Below are 25,706 nucleotides of genomic sequence, written 5' to 3' on the forward strand. Positions count from 1 at the left end.
TTAAATAATAAAAGTTTGTGTTTATAAGGCATACTCACACCACAAGTTCATTCAACCACAGAGAAGTGCTGGCATGTAGTGTAACTGCATGTCTCAAAATGGTACTTTTATAAAACTTCTTCATTTGTGAGCAGTATGATGTAATTTTCCCTTAGATTAGGCCATGAGAGATGTAATTTTCCCTAGATTTTGCAATCAAGTCTCACATTTGGTGCATGATATTGATGTCACAATAATTTGGCCATTTTTAATATGCCCATTCCTCAAATGACTACATCCACTCCTTTTGTAGGAACTGGCCAATAAATCTCAACTAGTGTAGTTACACCCTGTGCTTACACAGATCTGGAACTGATTTGATAAAATAACATGATCCAAGCAGTCAGCCTATATGCAAGAATGGCCAGGCTTTTCTGGTGACTGAGGTCATTGGCATGTCAGTCTCCTGCCCCACAGCATACCTGTGGTGCACATCTGGTATGTGTAATCACATCTTCTCTCATGTTTCACTGGCACTGCCTGCTCAGGGGGCACAGTCGTTCTGCTCACAGTAATTATACACCTTTCCCCGCCATTTTCATTACAAACTCACCTTCTGTCTTGCACAACAAAAAACTAAGTGGAGGACTCTCAATGAGCCCTTGCAAACACAAATCCTCCTTGTCCAAGTGCCCGAGCGGCCCCCGTCACTGCCTTCGCTGAGCCCCTCCCACACGCATACAACGAGAACCACATGTGCAAGACCTAAGGGTGCTACTGCTGCAGCCCCTTGCTTGCATGCACAGGGGGTTCATGCTATTCAGTTCAGCGGCTCTCGGCAACCCCACCACAGAAATGTTTCCAGGCAGCGCCCCTGATGTGGAGAACGACTGGGAACAACTCTCTCCTTGCTCCAGCCCCGCCTGATGCAGGACGCACCAGCCCGCTCTCCCCAGGCGCGCTACAGAGACGAACTGAACGGAGGGGCAGCGAGCGCAGAACTCCCGGGGCCCGCTGCCCAGGGCTGGCTCGCGGCCACCCCCACACGGGCGCCCACCCAGAGAGCTGTGGACCCGCCTCGCTCCTTAGCGCTTGGGCTCCTTCCCGCTGCCAGCGGCTTCTCGCCCTGCGCCCGCATCACCGAACAGGCCCCGGGGCCTTGTACACCCACACCAGTTCAGCAGCCACGTAAACCCCGTCGCCATAGCAACAGAGCCCCCCCAGTCCTTCAAACTTTGCCCGTCCGCGCGCATCCTACGGTAGAGGCAGCCCCCCCCGCGGCCTTTTAAGTACCCTGCCCCCCCCCCCCACCGGCACCGCGCGGGTCGTTTAAGAGGTAGGCGCATGCGCGCGGAAAGAGTCGGAGCGGAGCGCTCTGACGTAGAGTCTTTGATTTAATAAGCTCGAGCTGCCGCCGCTGCTCTCTCGCGCTCGAGCTTCGGACGCGGTGAGTGTCGGCACCCTGAGGCCGCCGGCGTAGGGTCAGAAACTGAGACCTGGCGGAGCTCGTGACGTTGCGTGGACTGGGCAGGCCCAGTAACGTCTGCTGCAGCCGCGGCCCTGTCCTGCTCTGCCCTGCCCTGCCCTGGCTTGGAGTCGGACTCTGTTGCCTGCTCTTTAGAGGGGCTGCGAAGGGGGCACGTTGGATGGGCAGGGTCCGAGCAGGGGGTGGAATTTGACTGGCCCTGGGGGAGGGGGAGGTTAAGCAGCTGGAGGCGAGGGCAGGAGAAGGGCTGAGGAGCGGGGTAGGAGCCAGGGGTGAGGCGCTGCCAACCCGTGGCAGAGGGGCAAACCCCAGCACAGGGAGGGGCAGAGGGGGCAGCAGTGACCCCACTGGGATGAGCCACCTGCCCAGCTTTCAGAAATAGTGGGGGGAGGGGACGGGGACTGAGGGACTCTTGTTTCCCAGGAGTCTGTGTCTCAAGGAGACTCTCAACTCCGGCTTACCAGGGCTGGGGGGAGAGGGGATGTCTTAAAGGCACAGGTATCCCAATGCCTAAAAACAGCAGCTCCTGCCTGTCTGATATTACATGCTGGGGTGCGACAGGGGACTTGATTCCGTGAAAGATTTTACATTCACTCCTTCAAAAACTGTGTCACACATTTGGAGGATTTAAAAGCATCCCTTATCAGTTTATATGTCTACATAAAGTCTCATGACAGCTCACAAGTTTGTCTTATCTGCTGTGATTCCCTGAATTGCTCTCCTTCCTTCTAATCTAGTCAAAGTACAGTTGTGTTCCTTTTAGGAACTTCTTTTTATTACTTATTACTCTTACTGCTTCATCATTTACCTTTGTTTTCATTGTGTGGATGTATGTCATTATGCTGTACATTTCTTACTTTAATAGCAAATACTCACCCTAAATATTTATAAGTAAATAGGTGGTATTATTTTTAGCAAGGATATCTGTGTTTCTAATATTGTACTTCCTATGGTTCTTACTGTGATATTTTTAATTCTATCTTTTCCAACTTACTTTTATAGTGCAAATTTCTTTTGTTGGATCATGTTCCAAACTGACTGATTTCCTGTCCTGGTGTCAAACCTTCTTTTGCCGTTGTTCCACCAATGGGAATTGCCTTTTGCAACTGTTATTTTGCCTCTCACTCCAGCCCTTAGAGCTTTTTCACATATTGTTGCTTGTGTGTAGAACTTGATTCTCAAATATTCCAGAAGGGAAGTATTGTGACACTCTGTGGAATATGAATGACCATTTCTAATATTACTGATACCAATCTTCCTGAATTGCAATAAATATTGTATAAAATATGCCATGCAAGGTATCTATTGTAAAGTCATGATTTGCGAAGATAGATAAATCTAAACATGCTTATCTATCAGCTTTGTATTTTGGGTTGTAAATATGAATGGAATGCTTGTATTTAAAACTTGTGCTGTGTTTGTGTGTGACATCCCCAGACAGGTTGTAAGCAGCACTTAACCTGCTTGGCAGCTCATCCAGGGAACTAAACTGTACAACTAATCCAGTGAAAGAACCCAGGGGCTACACCTGATGCGTGATCAGGGCATAAGAATATTATGCATGCCTTTGGCTGGAGGATTCTCTGAGGCTTTTCCACGCCATGTGCTGGGTGGCTGTGTTTGAGACAAAGGAATTGCAAGCTTCATGTAAAAAATAATATAGAAACACAGCTGTCCCATCTACTTTTTGTCTTCATTTCTAGTTTCTACCTCTGAGACCCATCTAGGTACTGGTTGTACTCCAGAGGAACTGGACAAGCCTGCAGACTCCACAATTCTGCTAAGAGTCTGATATATATATATTAAGTCATTTGTATGCATATCATTGCTTTGAGCATTTAAGATCTCTCATCTTATTTCTTTCCTTTTGTAATAAACCTTTACTTTTGGGTGAGTACTAAAGGATTGGCTGCCAGCGTCATCTTTTGGGTAGGATGCAAAACAACAGTTAGTTACTTCGTAACTGTTCTTCAAGATGTGTTACTCATGTCCATTCTGAATTAGGTGGGTGTGTGCCACATGCAATGGTGCCGGAAATTTTTCCACTAGTGGTATCTATAGGGCTGGCTCTAGTGCCCTCCGCAGTGGCGTGCGTATGTGCCCATATACAGGGTGCTGCCAGTACCCTCCTTTCCAGTTCCTTGCTGGAACTCCAACAGAGGGGAAGGAGGGTGGGTTGTGGAATGGACATGAGCAACACATATCGAAGAACAACAGTTATGAGGTAAGTAACTGTTCTTTCTTCTTTGAGTGCTTGCTTATGTCTATTCTGAATTAGGTGACTTACCAGCAGTGCCTTCAGAGGCGTGATGATGGAGCACTGCTGTGTGATGGCATAGTGGGATGTAAATGTATGTATTGAAGACCATGTAGTGGCTTTACATATGTCCTGTATGGATTCATGCGCCAGGAAGGCTGCTGAAGATGCTTGAGCCCTTGTGGAGCAGGCTAACAGGAATGTTGGGGGCGTGACCCCTGCTTGTTCATAGCAGGCTTGAATACAGGCTGTAATCCAGGATGGGATTCACTAGTGGGTGAGGTTCAGTGGCCTGCATTGTGCAGGAGGTCAGACTAGATGATCATATTGGTTCCTTCTGACCTTAGAGTCTACTAGTTATGAGAGAAATGTTAAATGATTAAAGCAATCACATACATACAAATTATTTGAAAGTCCATATATATGAGATTTTCACTAGAATTGTGGAGTCTGCAGGTTTGTATAGTCCCTCTGGTATACATCCAGTACCTGAATGGGTCTCAATCCTTTGTTTCACAGCTTTACTTGTAGATGAGTTGATCCAGAGGTAGGTGAAGGCTGAAGATTGATTGAAGACAATATGGATGTGGTGCAGCTCCCTTGTATGTCCTTTGGCCTTTGCCATGCTGCTTGTGAAAATTTACAGAAATAAGATGGAGACCAGCATCACATGAGTGAGTCCTGGTGATTCTTCAGGTGTAGCACCAGCTTTTTTCCCTGGGCCCATTGTACTGTGAGTTTCCTTAATGGGCTATTAAGCATCTTATTGCTGCTGCCGTCCTGTCTGGAAGCACAGCACAAGTTGAAATACAGATACATCAAACATATCCATAATTTCTAATACAAATATGACACATGCACATAAACAATATCATCATACTTAGCAAATTATAACCTTTCTAATGGTACCTGACATGCCTTATCCCCTATGAATTATTGTAATTTTCACATATTGATGTTAAATAATATCATAAATGGTTCCCCTAATTCAGCCATCGTCAGATGGGTCACAGTTTTTGACATTGGGCAACTTCTGTGCAAGAAATGGAGAGGGGTAACAAACTCTGCCGAACATAGTTTTTTGGCACCGCACTGGTGCGCGTCGAGTGTTACCGCATGTGGACAGTGGGGGAACATTTCAGTACCTAACCAACCCCATTCACAAGTTCCAGCAACAGTCTGTCGGCATGCTTGAGAGAGAGAGGAGTCAGTGCTGGCCCCAGTGCCTGCCCGTGCCTGTCTGCATGCACACAGTTCCATAGACTGTGCTCTCATGACAGGGAGCCACCCCCGCCGCAGGTCCCGGATCAGGCAAAGCAGCTGTGGGCTCGGGGTCAGGCGTGGGGAGCAGGGGCGGTGTTTCAGTCAGAAACCGCTGATGGGCAATGGTATGACAGTGCAAGGACAGTCCCTGTGGGCCTGGCTGCGCTGCATGTGAAAAGGTGGCAGAACCATGGTTGTGCTTTAAAGTGATGTCAACCTTCCTCGGGTGGGAGGGGGTCAGAGTCCATGTTACCAATCGTGGAACAGGCCAAGGTCATGGAGTGGCTAGGTGCCCCCTGCGCTCTCGGTTGCATGTTGAGCTATGGGCCTAGCTGGAGTTACCAGGGAAGGGGATCCCTACTGACGGTTTCTCTTTATATTTAATAAATGCTGCTGTGAGCTTGTGTAAAGGTGCCACAGCGTGTGGCTTTCTGCTTCTAAGCCTTTGTAGGACTGAGGCCACAGCTACTGTTTTGTAAAGAGGTAAATAAGATGGTTCCACCTTGATTGCAAACATGGCCACTGTCAGCCATTCAAGTCAGAAGGGACTGTTCTGATAATCTCTCATGCTGGTTTCTGTTACACTGGTATAAATTCAGAGTGGGGGTGGAATTCACAAAGGGACTAGTGTCTACACTAGCACTTAAGCTGGCAAAAATTTTGTCGTTCAGGTGTGTGGAACCCTCCACCGCTGAGTGACATAAATTTTGCCAACATAAGTGCTTGTGTAGTCATGTTATGTCAGGAGAGCTTTTGCCAACATAATAAACGAGTGGCAGGAGAGCATCTCCCGCCACATAGCGCTATCCACACAAACGCTTATGCTGGCAAAACTTATGTCACTCAAGGAGGCATTTTTTTCCCATCTCTGAGCAACAAAAATTTTGCTGGTATAAGTGCGAGTGCAGACAAGGCCTTAGAATGTGATCCACAAAATCAGCGTGCTAGGCTGAGAGCCACCTAAGTCAGCCAATGGGAGATGCCAACCATGGGGATGAGGAGGTGTTAAGCCCCACCCCTCTCTGAGACAGGCACTTAGCTCTGCTAGTGATCCATGAATTAGAGCTAGCCATCTAGAGTTAAATGGTGTTAGGTGCCTGTCCAGCTCCATACAAAATGGAGGAGAGAGGAGGTGCCCACTTTATAACTTTTAGCCCAGTAGTTAGAGCAATCCCCTTGGATATGGAGACACCATGTTCAATTTCCCCCTCTCTGCCAGAGGGGGAGAAGAGATTTCAAAGGGATCTCCCTGCAGAGTCAGTCTCATATTCATGTGCTGGCCAGATAGAGTGTGTGAGAATGATTCTGTAATCCAGTGGTTAGGGCCCCAACTAGGACGTGAGAGACCCTGGGTCCAATCACCCTGCTCCAATCACTCTTTCATAACTTATCCACAATGAAACAGCTCCAGCAGGAGAGACTAAGGGAGCCCCATATCAAAATATCCCATTGTTCAGTAAATCCTTTCTCCCCTCTCTCTGCCAGAAAGGGTGAAACTGAACCTGGATTTCCCACATCCCAGGAAACTACTCTAACCATTAGAATAAAAGTTATAAAGTGGGTGGCACCACCTCCCCCTCTGGCTGGATTTTGAACAGAGGTAAGCATTGTAGCCAATATAGCTAGCTTTAGCATTTATTTTATTTAGCAGTAATGCAAGGAACTTATAGGCCTGTATCCTATAAGACATTGGCTTCCACAGTTAGAAGAAGGCTTTAAGTCTATTAACTTTAGCACATATAAATGTCCAACGGTCACCCCTAAATTTTGGAAAACTGAGAATAGAGTGTTTAAGGGGGAAGTTTGTACATAAGATCAGGCAACCACAGGAATATGAGCCAACATCAGCTTTTGGATATTTTAAGATAGGAACATCTACAGATGTCTGACCACAAGATTGCTATGGCAATAAATTGACATATATGATAAATTGAGATAATTAATATACTAACCTATAGGAGAAGGCCTCCCCTAACATTAGTAAGGTGAGGAAATACAAATAACAAAGAGGGGAGAAAGCCCTACTGCATGTGCATTAGGCATAGTGGCGTCAGCATAACATAAAAATGTTATCCCAGCCTGTGTGGAGGAGGAGAGAGAAATGTAGCTCATGGGAGGTGCCAAGATGATGGCAACTGGTGTTGATGAGGAAGGTGATGGTGATGAGGAAGATAATGGCTAACATTTCAGGTTGTTCTGCAAGGGATGGTGTGAATCTATGAATGTTCAGATCTACATTCTGTATTATCTCTGTCTACCTTGCTGGACTAGAGTGTTTGTGACTTTGTTAAATGTATTAATAAACCGTTACAAATTTAGAAGGGTTTCCTAAAGAGTGCATGTTGCAACGGTGTATATTGGGGCTGCCAGCTGAACAGTAATTTTAATAATACTGGGCCTGATCTTGGGAACCTGTCAAACCTCAGAGTGATAACTGGGAATTCTTAAGTAATCAGTATAATTTAATACACAATCCATAGATCAAGCTACTGCATCCCTACCAGATCAGGCCCTACAAACAACTCAGGCAGCCGAATGCCTATCTACCCCCAGATCATGAATCACTCTGGGGCACAGGTAAGAGAGAGGTGTCTGAACTCAGAGAGAGAGGCAGCAGTGTACATGCTGAGCTGCCTAGGGAACTTTTACTTTGAAAACTTAGGTGTCAAGTGAATTTAGGCACCTATCTGTTTTGGTGGGAGTTTTTTGAATCACAGTGGAGCCAAAATTGGGAGTTAGGTGCCTAAACCCAAAATGGAGAGTATGTCTACACAGCCAACAGTAGTCCGCCGCAGTGAGCCTCCAAGGCTCTTGGGTTGACAGACTATGGTGCTAAAAATAGCTGTGTAGATAGCGCTTTTAATTTGTGGGTCAGGCTTGAGCTCGGGCTCTGAAAGCCCACCCCCTTCCCTAGGCTTCAGATCCTCCAGCCTGAGCCACAACATCTACACAGTTCTGTTTAGCACGGTAGCTCAAGATCAAGTTTGTTGTCTCAGGCTTGGAGGCTTGCTGCCACAGGCTGTATAGATGTACCTTAGGCACCTAAATCTGGAGTTTATGTGCATATGTACTATTGTGGATCTGGGCCTTAGTCCAGCCCACAGTGTTCTAAATAAGTCCTAGATCATTCCTCCCTCCCCACCCCCCCACTAGGTGATCAAAGAGGGGACCCTTTGCATGAGGATCTCTCCAGTCCTGTGCAGAAAGTACTCCGTCACCTCTACAGAACTGCCCCACCCTCCTGCTTGTAGGACCTGTCAAGTAGATTTCCTTCTTCAGAGCCCCTTCTGTGAGTTTTTCCATAGGAGGTGATGATCCAGGCCTGTGCTAGGACTTCTCCAGCAAGAACTGTGTTTGACTGGTTCTTTGAATAGGTACTAATATGTAGCCCAGTCCCACAAACTTGTATTCACATAAATTGTCCCACTGACTTCATTAGGGCTACTCAGGTGAGTTAGGATTGGTAGGATTAGACTGTGCCTTAAAAATTGTGTAGACGAGGCCTTAATTTCAGTCAGAAAACACCAAACCATTTTCTGCTTATTATTTGTAAAATAAATACATACATAATTTTTGGAGATTGATTATTTAGTGAGTGTTTCTCAATATGTTGTATTACACACAAAAACTGTGTTAAAAGTATATCACTAAGATTGCAAAATTAAGCACTCAAAAATGAGGAAATGCCAGAGTGAAGGTTACCTGTGCAACTTCAGTTCAGCTCCCTTGTGTCAAATTACAGTATTTAATTGTATGATTACATACTATTTGTCCCCTGCCTCATTTTGTGCACAGGTTGGATTGTGCACTGGGTATGAATAAGGGTTGTGGAATGAAGAATACTGTTGTCAGTAGTGTCACGCTGGCTGGATGTGGGAGGGGGGGGCATTTATTGTATTATTTAACATCAATATGTCAAAATCATAATAATTCATGTGAGATATGCCATGTCAGGTACTGTTAGAAAGGCTATAATGTGCTAAGTAAGATGATAATGTTTATGTTCATGTGTTATATGTGTAATGGAAATTATGGATATGTTTGATATATCTGTATTTCAAATTGTGCTGTGTCTGGGCGACACCCCAGACGGGATGGCTGCAGCAATAGCCAGTTTAATGTCCCATTAAGAAATTCAAAGGTACAAGGGGCCCAGGAGGAGAAGCCAGGGATATACCTGATGAGTCACCAGGGCTTACTCATGTGACTCTGGACTCCATTTTATTCCTGTAAAATTCCACAAGCAGCATGGCCTAGGCCAAAGGACATGAAAGGCAGCTGCATCACATCCATTTTGTCTTTAGTCTCCAGCCTGCTTCTGGCTCAACTCATCTACAAATGGACTGAAGCTGTGAAACAAAGGAATGAGACCCATCCAGGTACTGGATGTATACCAGAGGGACTATACAAGCCTGCAAACTCCACAATTCTATTAGAAACCTGATATATATGGACTTTCAAATCAATTGTATTTGTTTGATTGATTTAATCCTTTAACATTTCTCTTATAGTTTGTTTCTTTCTTTTTATAATAAACCTTTAGTTTTATTTACTAAAGGATTGGCTGGCAGCGTGGTATTTTGGGTAAGATCTAAATTTATATTGATCTGGTACTGTGGCTGACCCTTTGGGGTCAGGAGAAATATTTTTGGTAAAGAGCATAGAGTTTTAAATAACTGGTCTCTTTACTTGACCTAGTGGCTGATTGGGAGGCAGAGACTGAAATACAATAAAGAGGGCTGTGTATATTTTATTTTGGCTTCTTGATAGCCAGTGTGGGGAATCAGAAGCACTGTTTGTGGTTGGTTGGGAAGTCTGACCTGAGTGTCACCCACCAGTGCTGGGAGAATCTGCTCTCCTTTTGCAGCCTGCCCTGCCCTTGACATTTTCAGGTGGCTACCGTAGGCATGGAACTTCATCAGGAAGTTCTGGAGGAGCTGGAAGAGGGGCTGCAGCCTGACGCTGTCTACATAGATGTGTGCCAGGGTCTCCCTCTTGGTGCAAAAGGGGCAAGTGTCAGGAGACTCTGTGAACCACACCAATCACATGCCCATGCTCACAGCTCCATAGAAGAGCTACTGGCTGAGCTCCCTGGAAGGTTGAGGGACTAGGATAGAGTGCAGGCTGGGCCACTGGGGCTCCCAGCCCTCTTCAGTGACAGTAGCTGCTGCCACTTGATGTTGGGGTGGGACACAAGAGCAAGGACACAGAATGTGAAACAGACGTGTAAATGTTCACGGGCACAATTCAGAGGTGAACTAGCTGAATGGCTTTCAGCCTACTTGGATGATGCATTGGAGGTGGCTAGGTGACTAGTGGGGTTGGAAGGTGTGTCGTGAATAAAGCAAGGGGTTGCAGGATGAGAAAGAATGGTCATGGTTAAGGTGCTTGAATGTTGCCCTGGAGAATTAGATTTTATCCCTGTCTCTGCCAAAGAGTTCCTGTGTGTTGCTGGCCATGTCACTTAAACCAAACTTTTCACTTATGATCACTAATTGTGTTGTTCCTCAATTTTTTATTATGTGATTTGAGACCCTGGGGTCTGATCTGAAGATGTGCTAAGCACTGAGCTGCAACTGAAGATTTGGGGCCTTGCTTTGAACGTATATAATGTTAAATATTCTGGGGAAAAAAACAGTTCCTAGTTGTCTGAAGTTTGGCACTCAAAATTAGTGGATAGTTTTGACTTTAATCTCTGTGTCTCAGGCAACCTTCATTCTGGCATTTCCTAATTTTTGAGTGCTTGCCTTTGCAATCTTAATAATGTTCTTTAAATATAGTTTTTATGTGCAGTTTCCTAGGTTTTTTAAAAAGCAAACTGAACAAATAGAAATTCCAACACGTAGCATCATATTGACACCTGCATGGTTTATCAGCAGGGTGAGAACCCTTAAATCCACTAAAGACATTTGTCATTTGAGGTAACTGGTAGCAATAGTAAGTTGTCATCCTCTAAGTAGACCAGTATTAGTAGTCTCCTTGATCATGTTACGAGGATGAGACACACACTTTGTTAGTGGGTTGTCACAGATATTTGCTGACAGTAAAGGAATGGTGAGACTCAGGAATTGTGGGTTCCATTCCTGGTCTGCTGGGGTGTGTGCTCTAGTGTGCACACAGACTCTTCTACCCATTTCACCAAAGCTTGACCCCTTACACTCTGTCCTCTCTAATCTGTCCCTGTCCCTTTTTCTTCCTCACCCTGGCTGTTCATCCCAATTCCATTCTCCTCATCTAGCGAGTCCTAGTCTCCCACTCAAGACTCCCTATCCCAGTTCAGTCCCCTGCGCGTCTCCCCTGAGGCACTTTGTCCCAGTCTATTCTTCCAAACCCTATCTGGCTCTTGTCCTATCTACATTCAAATCAGGCACCCTCCTCCTCTGTGCTGCCTGAGCCCAGCAGCTAGAAGATTTAAGATCACAGATGAAACAGGCTACCTATTCTCAGTTCCGATGCCCAGCTTTGGCACTGCATGCAGCAACTCAGAATGGCATTTACAGGGAACGTCCTGCCCAGTTCCAGGAGGGAGCATGCTTAGCGCAGACAGAATCTTTGGAGACTTTAGCTATAAAAGTCTAGCAAGTCTCTAATGAGCATGTGCATACTGTGATTTTTCAAAAGCTTATGACTTGGCCAAATTGGATAGATTTTCCCAAGAACAGCAGGGCATATACCTGATATAAAAGCCCATCCCCTGCCAAGTTTCAATTCCTTGCTCCAAAGCAGGAGACGCTAGCAGAGTCATAAAGGAAGAGTTGCCAGAACTTTCGAATATGGGCAATGTGCTTTCTCCAGTCTTGTTCTTGGAAACAGATGAACCTTTATGTCTGAAGTTTTCCAGAAAAATTCAGCTTGAGGCAGACACCTGGCATATAACATTTCAACCCTAGTGGTTAAAGTTTGGCAAAATTATAAGCAACTGAAAGCAGCATCTTATAATGGATAGTGTCAGGAAACCTTAATAATAAGCGGCGCTACCAGCCCACCTATAGCAAATGAAAACAAAAAAGCATTGATTTTTTTCCCAAAATAAAACCCACAACTTTGTCGTCTTTACTAATGTATTTTAGTCCTTTAAAATCCAGATAACATGTTTTTAAAGGGTTGTTGTATGCCTGTTTGCAAAAGTAGGAAGAGACATGGGGAAAAGCAAAACTAGGACAGAGAACATAGTTGAGATGACTCTGGAGATGTTGTTACACTCTCTAATGCTGCTGCTGCCGCTGTAGCATGATCAAATGATCCTGGCATTCAGTCATGGATTTTTAACCTTGCCATAGTTCTTTTATCAGATTCAGAATATAAATTATCCCAATTAAAACACCTAATAGAAACTCAGTCCATTATTATTTGCAAAGCCTAATGTGTTAAAGTGTGTTGCATCTTATCTCAAAGAACTGAACCAATACATTTTTCCTTAGAAATAGCATTTACATTGACATGACGTATGTATTCAAGGGGTAAATACTACCCTTTTTTTTTTTCTTTTCTTTTTAAAGAAAAATATTTTCCCTTTCAGTCCTCCAAAAGACTCCCATAATCCAATGGTGCTAAAAGGTGCAACCCTATTTTTTTCTTACCAAGTCTCTATTGCTTTCTAATATTGGAAGATATTGGTGCTTCACATTACATTGCAACATTAATGTGTCCAACATTTTTAACTTGTGTAAGGTTTATTGGCTTGCGGCCTGGAATAAGTGCAGTTGTACTGAGAAATAAATGTCCATCTCCATAATTATCTTTTACTGTGACAGCTGCCATACAGTGACACTTCAGTCACCAGCTTCTCCATTTCTTTCTCACCACCCACTCACTGAATCAGGGAAGGTCTTCAAATGGCATTGCTGTACAAGTTTATCAACCACAGATCAGTAAACTGAACTCGGATATTAACAACATTCCTGTCCCCCAAATAATCTAAAATGTTGCCCCTTAGATGCTTCTCTCTCTGTTTCTGTGCACTACTGTGAATGTGCTGTTTTGCTATATTTTAATCTTTTTGTTTGTTAATCAGTGATTTAAAAAAATGCATTGATACTGAGGTGGTAAGAATATGTTTAAATAACTTCAACACTCACTTAAAACACTGGAATTTCCCGACGAGGCTGAATAGGTTTTTGAGGTTTGAGGTTTGCACTTACTTTGTGCCACGATTGACAGCAGGTATTGAGGAGGGTAGAAATATGTATGTATTTAAGAATTACTCATTGGCCCTTGTTAATACTCTTTCCACTATCCTAATGCAATTGAGTAGTGACTTCAGAATTACAAAGATTGTCAAAAGTGTGCACACAAAAACTTATTTTCTCTCTCACTTAGGCCCATACTAAAATAACTACATGATGTGTGTGTGTGAAATCCATTACACCTACATGAAACCTGTGTATTTAGGCTTTAAGTGAGTGGAGTGCAGAGAGATTTTTGGAGGTGAAATCCATTCTTCATACCCAAAACCCAGAGCTGTCGAGTGGGGCTGCTGCAGAGACTCCAATTGCTGCTATTTCAGCCTATGGGCTATAATAGTGGCAGTCCTTTCATGCTAGTTGCGTGGGATGTTTATGCCACTGGATCTGCATAAATGTGGCTCCCTTGATTTCTTTTTAGTTCACCCCCATCCTCCCGTTTGCAGTCCTTCACAAAGGTTTATGCAATAGTGACATGGTGAACTATTTTGTGTTGCACGGGAGCTATGCATTTACTCTGACTGTAGACCCCCCCTTTTCAGATCCTATGCAGAGATTAAATGGTGCAAAGGGCCACATCAAGACAAGTCTGTGGCAGAGCAGGGAATTGAACTAAGCTCTACCAACTTCCAGGCCAAGTACCATAGCCACTGGATGGGCAGGGGGCCTACCGTTCTTCCTCATTTAGTTAAGAAACTCTGTGGACATTTGAATATTGTATTTATTTACCTTCTCTTAAATGTTAATATCTGTACTTCTAAATGCTTAGATTTTAACTGTAACATTCTTTGGTAAATTAGCAGCCAAAACAAAAGTTACCAAATTTTTATGTGTTTATTATTAACTGTAATGTGCTAACTTGGTTTTGTTGTGGAACGCTGAATGAGTTACCATATAATTATTCATAGATACAACCTTAGTTGTGGCAGATCAGCCGCCACCTTCTTCATCTTTAGACCAGCCAACTCACTTTAGTGGATGGATCAATAGTGACCCACAGAGGAAACAAAAGATCAGAAAAAAGGCTTGAAGAGGAGAGACTCTGCAGAAGGCCCGTAACAGCAAGCTCACTAAGCTGGAGTTTAAGAATTCCACATCTCATACTTTTTGCACCATTTGGGAACTGAAATATCAGAAGAAACCCAGATTTCACGTAACTTTATTTTCATAAATAACATTTGAAAATGTAATTGCAAATAAACACAAATATTATACCTCATGCATATGCCAAATGTAAATGGAGGCCATGCGTTTGGGGTTTTTTTCTTTTTGAGGGTGCAGAAAGGAGAGGGATCTGCATATGCTCGTTCCTACCCCATTTAGGAGAGGGGACATGCATATTCCTGCTATGCTCATTCCCACCCCATTTATTTATATATAATACATATACACACACTTACTTTAGTTTTGTATTTTGTAACATTCAAGAATAAAGACTTGAACAAGCAGTCCAAAGTAAAAAGATGAGTCCACAAAGAAAAATCATCACTAAGTCAGGTTAGCTATTCTTATTAGAAAATAAACAATGTGACAGAGAAGTCACCTATCCTGTTTTATTTCTTAATGTCCTTGGTGCTTATGGAGGTTAACATTTATGGAGCTCAATTTAGCATGAAGTAGGTAATCTAGATGTTAGTCGTAGGAACATTTTTATTCTTAGTCTGGGAAGTCCATGAGATTGTAATTTTCTCTTTTCTAATTAGGTTTATATCACATCCATCACCATGGCATCTTCAGTAGCAAAGACTCAGTGTTGAACACAAAGTTCCAGTCCTCCATTTCACTCACTTGTTAAATGCAGGGGGAAACAACTCAGGAAAACAGTTCTAGTGGTGTAAAACTCTTCCTCATCCCTTACCCCAGCCTTCTCAGAAGAAAATGTGCTGCTGAAGCAAAGACCTGATATTTCTTCTCTCCTCTTCATGGAGAACAATACTTGAGTTGCCTTATATTGCTATCTCTTATTGCATACTGAAAACATATCTTAAATGGCAGTCTTTAGTGCAATGTACTTATTTTTTATTTATTGCTGTCACTGGCACATCTATGTTTTACTTGACTGTCTGACATACATACATCCCTTCACCTTAGGTTGTTCAATGTAATGAGCTGTCTAATCTTATTTCTCTATATTTAGCTATATGTTTGTGTGTTGGGGTGTACGCTTACCGTCCTTTAACATGGATATAATCCATGCTGACATTAGAATAGGGATTTCAGTGTTTTTAATTTTTTAAATAGGGACATTAAATAAAATAATATGAGATTATTAAAATAGAGGGTTTTCTGGTGGTTGTTTTTTTTAATAAATTTAATTTGGTTTTCAATTTTACTTTTGTTTAATTGTTCAAGCTGAATGAATGAAGTGTAAAAAGGAAAGCAGCCTTGGCAATTTTATTTCCTGATTTCATATACTATTGCAGTGGTGTTTGGATTTGTGTTGCAATCACTGCAGAGGAATATTTAAATATATAACAAATCCTTTGTTTTTACAGATAATATATATTTTATAAAACTTATTTCCAAACTCTGATTTTTGAGTCCAAACTACCTGTCATTGAGTTCAGTGGGATTATGTACGTATATAAAATTGCACGTGCATTTGCAGGATTGAGACTGTTAGTTGTCTCCTAAAGCCTTTCTAGAAGATGCCATTGGACTATGTGGTGAAATCCTGGTTCCATCAAAGTAGATGACAAAATTCCCGTTAATTTAAACGGAATCACAATTTCACAGCTAATCCTTTTTTACTCCCTTTGCCACTGGAATTTGAATTAATTTTAGCAGTAGTTTTCTATGGAATGTCAGTCCATGTAAAAAAAAACCAGTTATCCTGAAAGAGAGTTTTTCTAATATATGTGGTATCCCTGCTTTAAGCACAGGCTTCTCTTATATGTTTAAAGGAACTGGGGATGAAATAATTAGCCTATTGAAGTCAATAATTTTAAAAATAAGTTAATAATTCATTTTGAGTAAATTGCTTACTTCACTCCAAAATGTTTCTCAGTAAGAAAATTCTGTAAATCTGACTTGCATTTCAAACAGCTTTTGTTTTGCAGGGTCACTGACATACAGCGTGGAATTCCTGACAAACTGGTAATGATTATACAAAGAGTGGTGTTGAACTCACGCCCTGGTATGTATTTACTTTCAACAAAAGATCAGTGTATTTTAATTTGTATAATTGCATAATACTCCTAAATGGGGAGGGAAATGGAGGAAAGTAACATGAGATATTTACAGACGATAATGTGTAATAGAAAAAGGTTTATGATAGAAGTGTATTTATTAAGCCTATATATGCAGTCTTCAAACTTTTAGGTAAGAAAAAAAACTTTCCAGATGTATCCTAGAATTAGGTGTAATGTTAGTGACTCAGTGGCAGTAGCCGAAGGCACATTATCATGTACTGCTTTTTAGCTTTAAAATTTATTCTCAATCTGCAGTTTGTAATTGACTTCGAGATGATTGAGAATAAAATGTTTTTCTGCTGACTTTTGTCCTTTCCTTTTGGCAGTCTTTAATCTCCACTTCTTCCCATGTTTGTAAGGAGCTTGAAATTTACATTGCTTTTGTTGTTGGTTGTTGTTTACTTCTTTGCTTATGCACTGCATCACTGTAGATGTCAGAACAACTCTTGGAATAGTGTTTGTTAGTTAATTGCTGCTGCAGAACCAGTTAAAATGTTGATGTTTTTGAATGTTTCTCAGTATGGAAGTAGTTTTCAGAGATAAAAGTGACAATGGTATCTCCTGCAGACAGCTGTTTGTTTAAAGTGAGTGAAGGGTCACATCAATGACCTAAATAACTCAATCCCTAGTCCATATGAATAACAACACATTCCAATAAGAACTCTTTTTTTAATGCCAACAATGGCCCGAATTCTTAGATCTTGGCTGAGCTGCACTTAGCACAGATCCTGGAGAGAAACTCTCTAATTCTGGGAGTGTCCGCAGTATCTGGACTTCTCTAATTTAAGCTCAGTTGTTTATAGTCCCAAAGGCCTGTCCTGGCAGTGAGGAATATATAAAGCATACAGCAGTGGTTCCCAGCCTTTTAAGCTCGAGGGCCACAAATATAACCTTTACAACCCTGAAGGGCCACCAGTCTCTGCCAGCAACCCCCTTTCCCCCCCTCACTGCAGCCCAGAGGGAAGGAGCTCAGCTAGGAGGATCTCCTGTTCCCCTGGCTGCAGCAAGGAAACCTGGCACTCCACCTAGGTCCCTAGGCAGCAGCTCCCTTCTGCAGCCAGGGGGATGGGAGATCAGTGCTCCCCTCCCTCTGGCTCCAGCAAGGACCCAGGCGGAGCGCTTTATCATGCACCCTGCTACAGGCAGGGGCAGGGAGCGCTGATTTCCTGTCCTCTTGGCTGCATCAAGGAGCCCTAACTGGCAACGTGCTCCACGTGGGTACTTAGGAAGTGACTCCCTTCTGCAGCTAGCGGGAGGGGAGTTGCAGGCCACTCTGAAAGACCCTGGGGGCCACTTTTGGGAACCACCGGCATACAGGCACTGTGGCCACACACTTTCATCCACGCAAAACTCCTGTGTCAAGGGAAGCCACAAAGAGTAGTGGTATAGAGGCCGTCTGGCCAGTTCCATCAGGTTTCTGAAAGTGGCACAGAGAGGCTGTATCAGACCAGAGAAACTGGCCCAATACCTCTTCTATGTTTTAGATTGAGGGACTAATCAGAACCTTTTCACCACGCAAGTATGTTTTTGGAAAACAAAAGCAACTCAGTTTATATGAGCCAAGTTTGGATTTGATCTCTGTCTCATTTCTGTAACCTGTTGTGGTAAAATTTTATGGTTCTGGAGCTGTTCAGAACTTAGGAGTGGTGTTGGTTTGCTAAACTGGTTGTCCAAACTGGGATACAGTGAAGTGAATATATACATTATGTATAAAAAATATTCTCATGAATAAATTCTCTGTCCCAAATTATATGTATACCTATCAGTTATAACTTCATATGTCTTTTAAAAAACTGTTAAATTAATGTTTTTTGTTTGTTTTTTATTTTTTTCTCAATTACTCTTAAAACTTCCTATTTTCAGAATGAAAAGTATGAAAACAGTGAGCATTCTCTTGTTACAGAGGTGCAATTCCATAGAATTGCATGTGTGTAATTTAGAGCAAAATTAGGCTCCATAGATCTGATTCCTTTCTCACTTACACCAGTGCAAATCAGGAATAATTTCATTGCCATAAGTGGAGTTTTTAAAGTGTCTCAAATCCAGGTGTCCTTATTTAATTACATTGAAATTGTCCTCTGCAGGCATTGTTGTTCACATCCCACTTCAGTGAATGGGGTTGGGGAAAAGGGTGAATTTACCTTTTCTGCTGCTTGTGTGTGGCTGAAGACCATTCTGCAAGGCAAACTGATTTAGGTTATCAAGACTATCTTTACAAAAAAAACAACTCCTTAGAAATACTCTTTTGTTTTGCTTCCCATGGAAACTTAGACTAATTTGGAAAACTGATCTAAGAATAAAATGACTAAAAATAATTTATTTATTAAGGAGGTACATTTTTTAGCCTCCGATTTGTTAAATGTAGCTTCTGTGCAAAGTTGTATGCTAAATTTTAAAAAGTATTTTTGTTAACCTTTTGGATGCTAATATGAAAAAATACAAAGCTACATGTGAGCATCATATTTCAGTTAAAAAAAATATGCCCATGATCTTGTAAACACTAATGCATGTGTACTTGAATATCAGAACTGCTGTACTGGGCCAGACCAATAGTCCATCTAGTCCAGTATCCTGCCTTCCAACAGTGAAGTTAAGCGCATGCATGGATCAGGCTCAGCACCCTGCAAGATGAAGCTGTAAGTCAGTTTCTCCCTTGCTGAAAAGATCCTTAGAAACATTTACAGGGGAATAAAAAACCCTTTTTATTTCTTTTGTTTCAAAGAAATAAATAATTAAGACATACTATTTAAAGAATGTTTTGCCAAAGTGGAATTTTGTGAATTTTAGTCAATTTAAAAAAATCAAGTTCTTTACTAAAAATGGAAGCAGTGCATTAAAATAAAAATCTCCAATTTTTAAAAATAAAGTTAGATCAAAAGTTTTATCACTGATTTATTTGGGATTTTTTTTAATTCACTTTAAAATAATTCTAGGTAAAAATGGTGTGCCAGTGGCAGAAAACTTCCAAATGGAAGTAGCCACCCTACCAGATAAAATCACAGATGGACAGGTACGAGCTCGAACCCTCTACCTCTCCGTGGATCCTTATATGGTAAGTGAAGGAATTGATGCAATGTCAGGAGATTTTCTAAAAATGGTTTGACCTCTGTACCAACCATGATGTTTAGTGTGAACTACACAAACTATGGGCCAAACTTATCCCTGATATAACTCCATTCACTTCTGGGGAGTTATACCAGGGAGAAATTTGACATTAATGTGCCTGTGCCTTATATAGATTTCTATATATAAGAATGGGGTCACATATATATATATATAAGGTACATATAGGTATATTTTATCTATCTATATCTATCTAATCTATCTATCTAATCTATCCATCCATATATATATATATCCAGTCATGGGTGGGGCAGAAGCATGAGTGACCAGCAAAAACCAGAATTCCCTGATACTCATAAAAAGCAGTCAGCTAGGCCCAGACACTCAGAGGGATTTTAATGCTGAACTCTGTGGGAGTACAGTGGCTAAATACCTTTGAGGATCTGGGCCTTATTTCCAAGCACAAAATTAACACTTAAATTCTATTTAGTTATCCAGTTTTATTCCTCGGCTCTGAATGGTGTAGCAGGGAGCAAAGAAGTGGAAAATACTTCAGCAGAAATTGAAACAGAGTGTGTGGAGAAGCCAGAGAGGCTGTCTCATGCTCCCCTAGCTTTTACCGAAACCTGCAAAAGCCCTTCCATATGAATAATATGTAGTTAGGAACTCTGTGGGATTTGGGGGTGGAACTGGGCAGGGCCACCCTTAGGAATTTTTGCATGGGCCTGTAAAATATTATTTTCAAAATTTATGAAGAAAAGGACTAGAAATACTCTTTTTTAAAGAATATAAAGGAAGAGGAGACAACCTAACATTTCTAGATTCCCCTAATCATAGAGGGCCCACAGTCATGGGCTTCAGAAGCCCCACAGTTTTGCTCTGAAACTGAGTAGCAGCAGCAGCTCTATACAGAATAGTCCCTTGTTAATTTGGCAAAAATTCTAATAGAAAAGCCCACAGAAAGTACCACCAGCCCACCGCAGAATCCAGCACTACAATCTGGGCCTCGGGATTCATCCAGCCTACACTCTAGCCCTAGGCCTAGGGCAAGAGACGGCAAGAAGCCAGTGACAGCATCCTGAAGGTCACTCCCACATCCGTACCATTAAAGGAAGTAGCAGCAGCCCCATCACCCATGCACCTAGCTCCCAAAGAGGCAGATCAGGAATGATGTGGAGGAAGGAGAGATGGGAGGGAGGTATAGAAGATGGGGGCATTCCAGTCCCCCAGGAGCCCAGCTGTGTTTCCAGCAGCAGTTTCATTCAACATCCACTTTCAATGCTCAATTTCTATTGAAAAAAATTAAATGTACGGTCTGATAGGGCAGCTGAACTCAAGTGGCCCAGATGTTTTCACAGAATGACGAAGTAGGAAATCAAATAAAAAGATAATATTATTTTTAATATTATTATTATTAATATCATATTAAACTCATAGTACCTTATATCAACTGTTCTGGGCCTGGGTTGGTGGCCTACTAATAATAGGTGACCCGGGTTTGATTATTGATCCTGGTTTCTTATTCCCTGGGCTGGCAGGAGCTATGATTATGCAAGAGCAGCATGATCAGTCCCTTGTAGTGGAGTACCCCATGTTTCTCCATAAAGTTCTCTTCATCCAATTAAGTAATGTTGATTGGGTTTGAAGAGAATCTCATCAAGTCCTCCTGGGCTAGAAGTTTGTGTGTGGAGTGGTGCCCTCCAGGTGTGTGTTTGTGGTGACACTATTGTTGTGGGAAATAAAATTTCCTCCTTTTGTATCTAAGTGAGTGAATGAAAGGAAAAATAAAGAATTAAGAAAAGAAGGTGAAAGTGGAATTCTTATTGAAGGATTTTGGAGTAGCCTTTTGTGCTCTGTTATTAAATGCATCCCATCCCAAAGTTCTTGAACATGTAAAGGAAGCTCATGTACATTATCATAAAAGAATCTCTTCATTAGGGTCTTGTCTTTTAGCGCTGCCGTATGAATGAAGACACAGGTTCTGATTACCTCTTGCCCTGGCAGTTGTCTGAGGTGGCTGATGGTGGGGGCATTGGGGTTGTGGAGGAAAGCAAACATACTAACTTGGTTAAAGGAGATATTGTAACTTCTTTCAACTGGCCCTGGCAGACAAAGGTCATTCTAGATGGAAGACTCGTCCAAAAGGTAACATACTGAACTATAGAAAATGACATAAATTTTTGTACATTGTTTTTCTCTTTTTTTTAATCTCTTATTTGTATGTGACAATTGATTCTGTTATTTCTTAGAGATATGTAAAGGACAAAGCAGACCAAATTATGTATGGCAAAGTCTATGTTCATTTCTCTTTTTCCTTGTAAGAAGCAACTATGAATTCCTTTCCCAGTCACTAAACAATCCAGTGTTGATGAAATTGTTAAATTCATCAGCATCTTTTCTGAGCCCTGGTCTACACTTACCTGGAAATTCGGTAGCAGTCGGCAGAGTAGCTGGCGTAACTCCCGTCGATTGCTGTGCTTCTCTGCTGTGCGCCGTCTTTACTGCACTGCGTCACTTGACGGGGTGGATTACCGGCATCGACTTCCTGATCGATTGAGCGGGTGTATACTGACTGCTCAATCGATCCAGAAAGATAGATCTGACGGCGGTGACTTTGCCTCTGGCTGTGAAGGCTTGTCCATTGATCGTGCAAATTCCAGGTAGAACTTTTGACAGCTGATCATCAATACTACTATGTTTTACTACTATGCTCTTAATACATTTTATATTAAATACAAAGGTGTACATTAGTGAACCTTGTAAAATCTCAAGCACATTCACAAAGGTAAGGCTGTTCAAAATCACAGTTCTATAACTTGGTCCCTCTGCACATACAAAATTTAATATATTGCATAGTGACTATCGATAGAAAACTTCTGCAGCTTGAAGTAGAACTTGGCTTTCTGGAAACATTTGTTTTAGAACTATTTGTGTCATTGACCCAACACCAAGATATGGCATCTCTGCTACAGCATCCTTCAGGCTATCCTGGGTGTAGTTCAACATTGTTAACTATTTTCTGTCTCCAAAACAGTATTTGAGCATGGTGTAATTTTACATTTTACCACATAATTACTAAAAATCCTCAAGTCTCTTGTAAGTGACCTTGTTAAATGCATTCTGGAAAAAAAATCCTATTTATGGTCCACTTTTTTGTAATCTTGTTACTGAAGTATTATAGTAGGTCTGACGGTATATAGCAAGCTTCTCTATACTGGTTTATACTTTGTCTGAACTAAACAGCCTGGATTATTTTGTATCTGTGTTTATTTAAAATGTGGTCATCCTAAAATCTGCAGTCAACAAATGATAATAATCCAAAACCTCAGTTATTAAATTTTTTTTTCTTGTTTAGCTTGATCCACAGCTTGTGGATGGACACCTCTCCTACTTTCTCGGTGCAGCTGGCCTTACTGGTATGACCTCCTTTCTAGGAATAAAAGAGAAGGGACATGTGACTCCAGGTGCCAATCAGACAATGGTTGTCAGTGGGGCTGCTGGTGCCTGTGGTTCTTTGGCTGGTCAGGTAAACTGACTTAAGGTTTGCAAGGAAATGAACTATTACTTTTAAGTTCTGTCTTGTGAGATGTACTTTCTTGAAACTCCACTTATTTCACTGGAGTTATACCCACCTGTTTATTTCATTTGTGAATTTGGCTCACAGTCAACCGTGAGGATCGTGCTGAGTGTATTTAGGTGTAGAACTTCAGATTCTTGAAACTGGAAGGAGAGGAGAAGTTGAGTATGATGATTACTTTGTCACTGGCTTGAAAGTAAATAAACTGATTTATTGCATAGTAGTCTGCCACCAACTTCTAATTACCTACCTGTTTACTTAATAAATCGATTTTCATGTAGAAAATATTTTACTAGATTTTTATAGTATTTAATTGTCGGTCCTGTGGACTTTACACCTTTATGATAAAGTACACTCTTACCAAACGTTGTGTGCAAGGCTCCTGGAGTATTGATGTGTTCACCCCTGCAGTAGGATGATATGGCCAGTGAAAATTATAGTAAATACTTTCATATGTTGCTTTGGATAACATATAAGAACATAAGACTGGCCAAACTGGGTCATACCAAGGGTCCATTTAGCCCAGGATCCCTGTTCTCTGACAGTGGCCAATGTGAGATGCTTCAGAGGGAAAGAGCAGAACAGGGCAATTATTGAGTGATCTATCCTCTGTTGTCCAGTCCCAGTATCTGGCAATCAGAGGTTTAGGGACAGCCAGAGAATGGAGTTGCGTCCCTGACCATCTTGGCTAACAGCCACTGATGGACCTATTCTATTCTATCCTTTCCTTTCCTATCCATTCTTTATATTTTATTGGTATACAGTTCTCTAAAAAGGTAGTAATATTATCCTCCCAAGCTTTGCAGAGTAAGGTATATACACAGCATCCAACAAATAAACTTAAAACAAGTCCATTTCAAACAGGAACCATTACACCACAATCTTTGGACAAATACATAGAGTATATTTAAATTGTTGATTTTCCAGTCTTTTTATTGATGACAGTCACTAGAGGGGAAACAATGCTTGACATTTGATAGTCTTAAATTGTATTCAGCTTCGAAAGTACTGGTGTCAGTAATTCTGCTGGTTAAAATACTACTGATTGCAGGGTATTGACATGTGGGCAGATTGATGGCCTTACTGTTCTGTTTCTGGTGTTCCTGCAGATAGGCCACCTGGAGGGCTGCTCTAGAGTGATAGGAATCTGTGGTACAGATGAGAAATGCTCCATTTTGGTCTCAGAAATGGGGTTTGATGCTGCTATCAATTACAAGAAGGGGAATGTGGCAGAGCAGCTGCATGAACTCTGTCCAGTTGGCGTTGATGTTTACTTTGATAATGTTGGTGGAGACATCAGTGATGAAGTTATAAATCAGGTGCCTATACTAGCTGTCCTGTTTATACCCCTCCTTTCCAGAGTCTTCATGCATCTTTTGGAATGTGTGTAATGTAAACCAGCCTGCATTAATTACTGAAAGATAGGATAACCTTCCCTCCCCACATGTACCTGAGATACTGAATGTGACTGAGTCAAAATGTCCAAACATCTGTGACATAAGCCTGTTATGCTGGACTGACCTGGCCTGATGGCCTTGCAGTAGCAGTTTTGCACTGTGATGCAGGAGTCCTAAGTTTGATTTTTGCTTCTGGTATCTTACTCCCTTAGTCTGCAGGGACAAGTCAGTATCTTAGCAACAATGCCTGTCTGAGAGGGTGATTACCCTTATGTTTTTCAACTTTGATCTTCTCTGGCTGGTTAAGGAGTAGCATTGCTGGGCTCTAGTGAGGGTCCTAACCAATCCTCTCTGGTAGTATGGCCAGAGTTGGAGGTGGGTAGGGGAGAAAATAGGAACATTAGTCCAGACCTTAGTGAGAAAGTCAAGGAAACTTTTATTTCAGGAAAACCCTTATGATATTCCTGATCATCAGATGAGTGAGGTTTACTTAGTTTGAGTAATTGGTTATTGTTGTCCTACCTCCTGAAAACATCACATGGAGCTCCTGGGAAGGGGGAAAACAGATTTTCAGTCTTACTCAAGTTTTACTAGAAGAACCTTTCTGAGCATTTGGGCAATCTGAACACTGTCAGGGTCAATCAAGGAAATAGTTGGAGGGAATTAATTAGAGTTGTTAAATCTCTTCTGATACCCACTGTTCCCTCACTGTATATTATGCATTTCCAGGAATCTGTGACTCCTACCAGTTCTCTAGAATTTGGTGGGCCAGCAACAGGAGTCAAAGGTCTCCCATTTTTGGTTGAGGCCATTATGCTGCTGGGCTACAAAGAAGGAAAGCACTTTTTAAAAACAAACAAACCTGGAATGTGGCAAGGGAGTGTAATATATTTCACTTCATATGCATAAGTTGGGATGGAGACTTATCTTTTCACGAGGGAGAGAGAGACTGCATTGAAACTGTCTGCCTTACTCCTATTTCACAGATTAAAAGAATACAGTAGAAAACTCACATTTACTAATTGTGGAAGACTGCAGAACAGATACATGGAATATTTTTTATTTTGCATTACACAGCTGAGTATTTGCACTGTTCCTCCTTCCACAGTAAACATCCCCACTCAGTAAAGTAATAATCTCTCATATTTGCTACCCAATTAACACCTTGCTGAATTGTACTTGTACAGTGGTCTTATCTTCCCACTACTACACTGTTTTTAAATCACCTTCACCATTACAAGCTGAATGACCACATGTACACAATTCTCCTAATCTCTTTTTCTAAGGAAACTGACTTGGAGCAACATACC

At 41.9% G+C, this 25,706-nt stretch overlaps 1 protein-coding gene across 5 annotated transcripts in view; it reads left to right on the forward strand.

Moving 5' to 3' along the window:
• The first annotated feature begins 1,356 nt into the window (after nucleotides 1–1,356).
• PTGR2 (prostaglandin reductase 2) overlaps nucleotides 1,357–25,706 on the forward strand; it is a 36,193-nt gene continuing 11,843 nt past the window's right edge. The window contains exons 1-6 of one of the 5 annotated variants that reach the window (XM_067557883.1): nucleotides 1,357–1,426; nucleotides 16,228–16,304; nucleotides 19,293–19,411; nucleotides 21,376–21,567; nucleotides 22,778–22,948; nucleotides 24,109–24,318. In XM_067557883.1, coding sequence (XP_067413984.1) covers nucleotides 16,268–16,304; nucleotides 19,293–19,411; nucleotides 21,376–21,567; nucleotides 22,778–22,948; nucleotides 24,109–24,318 — 729 coding nt within the window. In that variant the 5' untranslated portion in view covers nucleotides 1,357–1,426; nucleotides 16,228–16,267. Of the gene's footprint in view, nucleotides 1,427–16,227; nucleotides 16,305–19,292; nucleotides 19,412–21,375; nucleotides 21,568–22,777; nucleotides 22,949–24,108; nucleotides 24,319–25,706 lie in introns of those variants that run through there. The other 4 variants (XM_067557882.1, XM_067557885.1, XM_067557884.1 and 1 more) reach the window with 4 other exon arrangements.

The sequence above is a fragment of the Emydura macquarii genome, unplaced genomic scaffold (genome assembly GCF_026122565.2).
Source record: "Emydura macquarii macquarii isolate MOO-44397 ecotype Brisbane River unplaced genomic scaffold, CSIRO-AGI_Emac_v2 contig_1876, whole genome shotgun sequence".
In the NCBI taxonomy this organism is placed as follows: domain Eukaryota; kingdom Metazoa; phylum Chordata; order Testudines; family Chelidae; genus Emydura; species Emydura macquarii.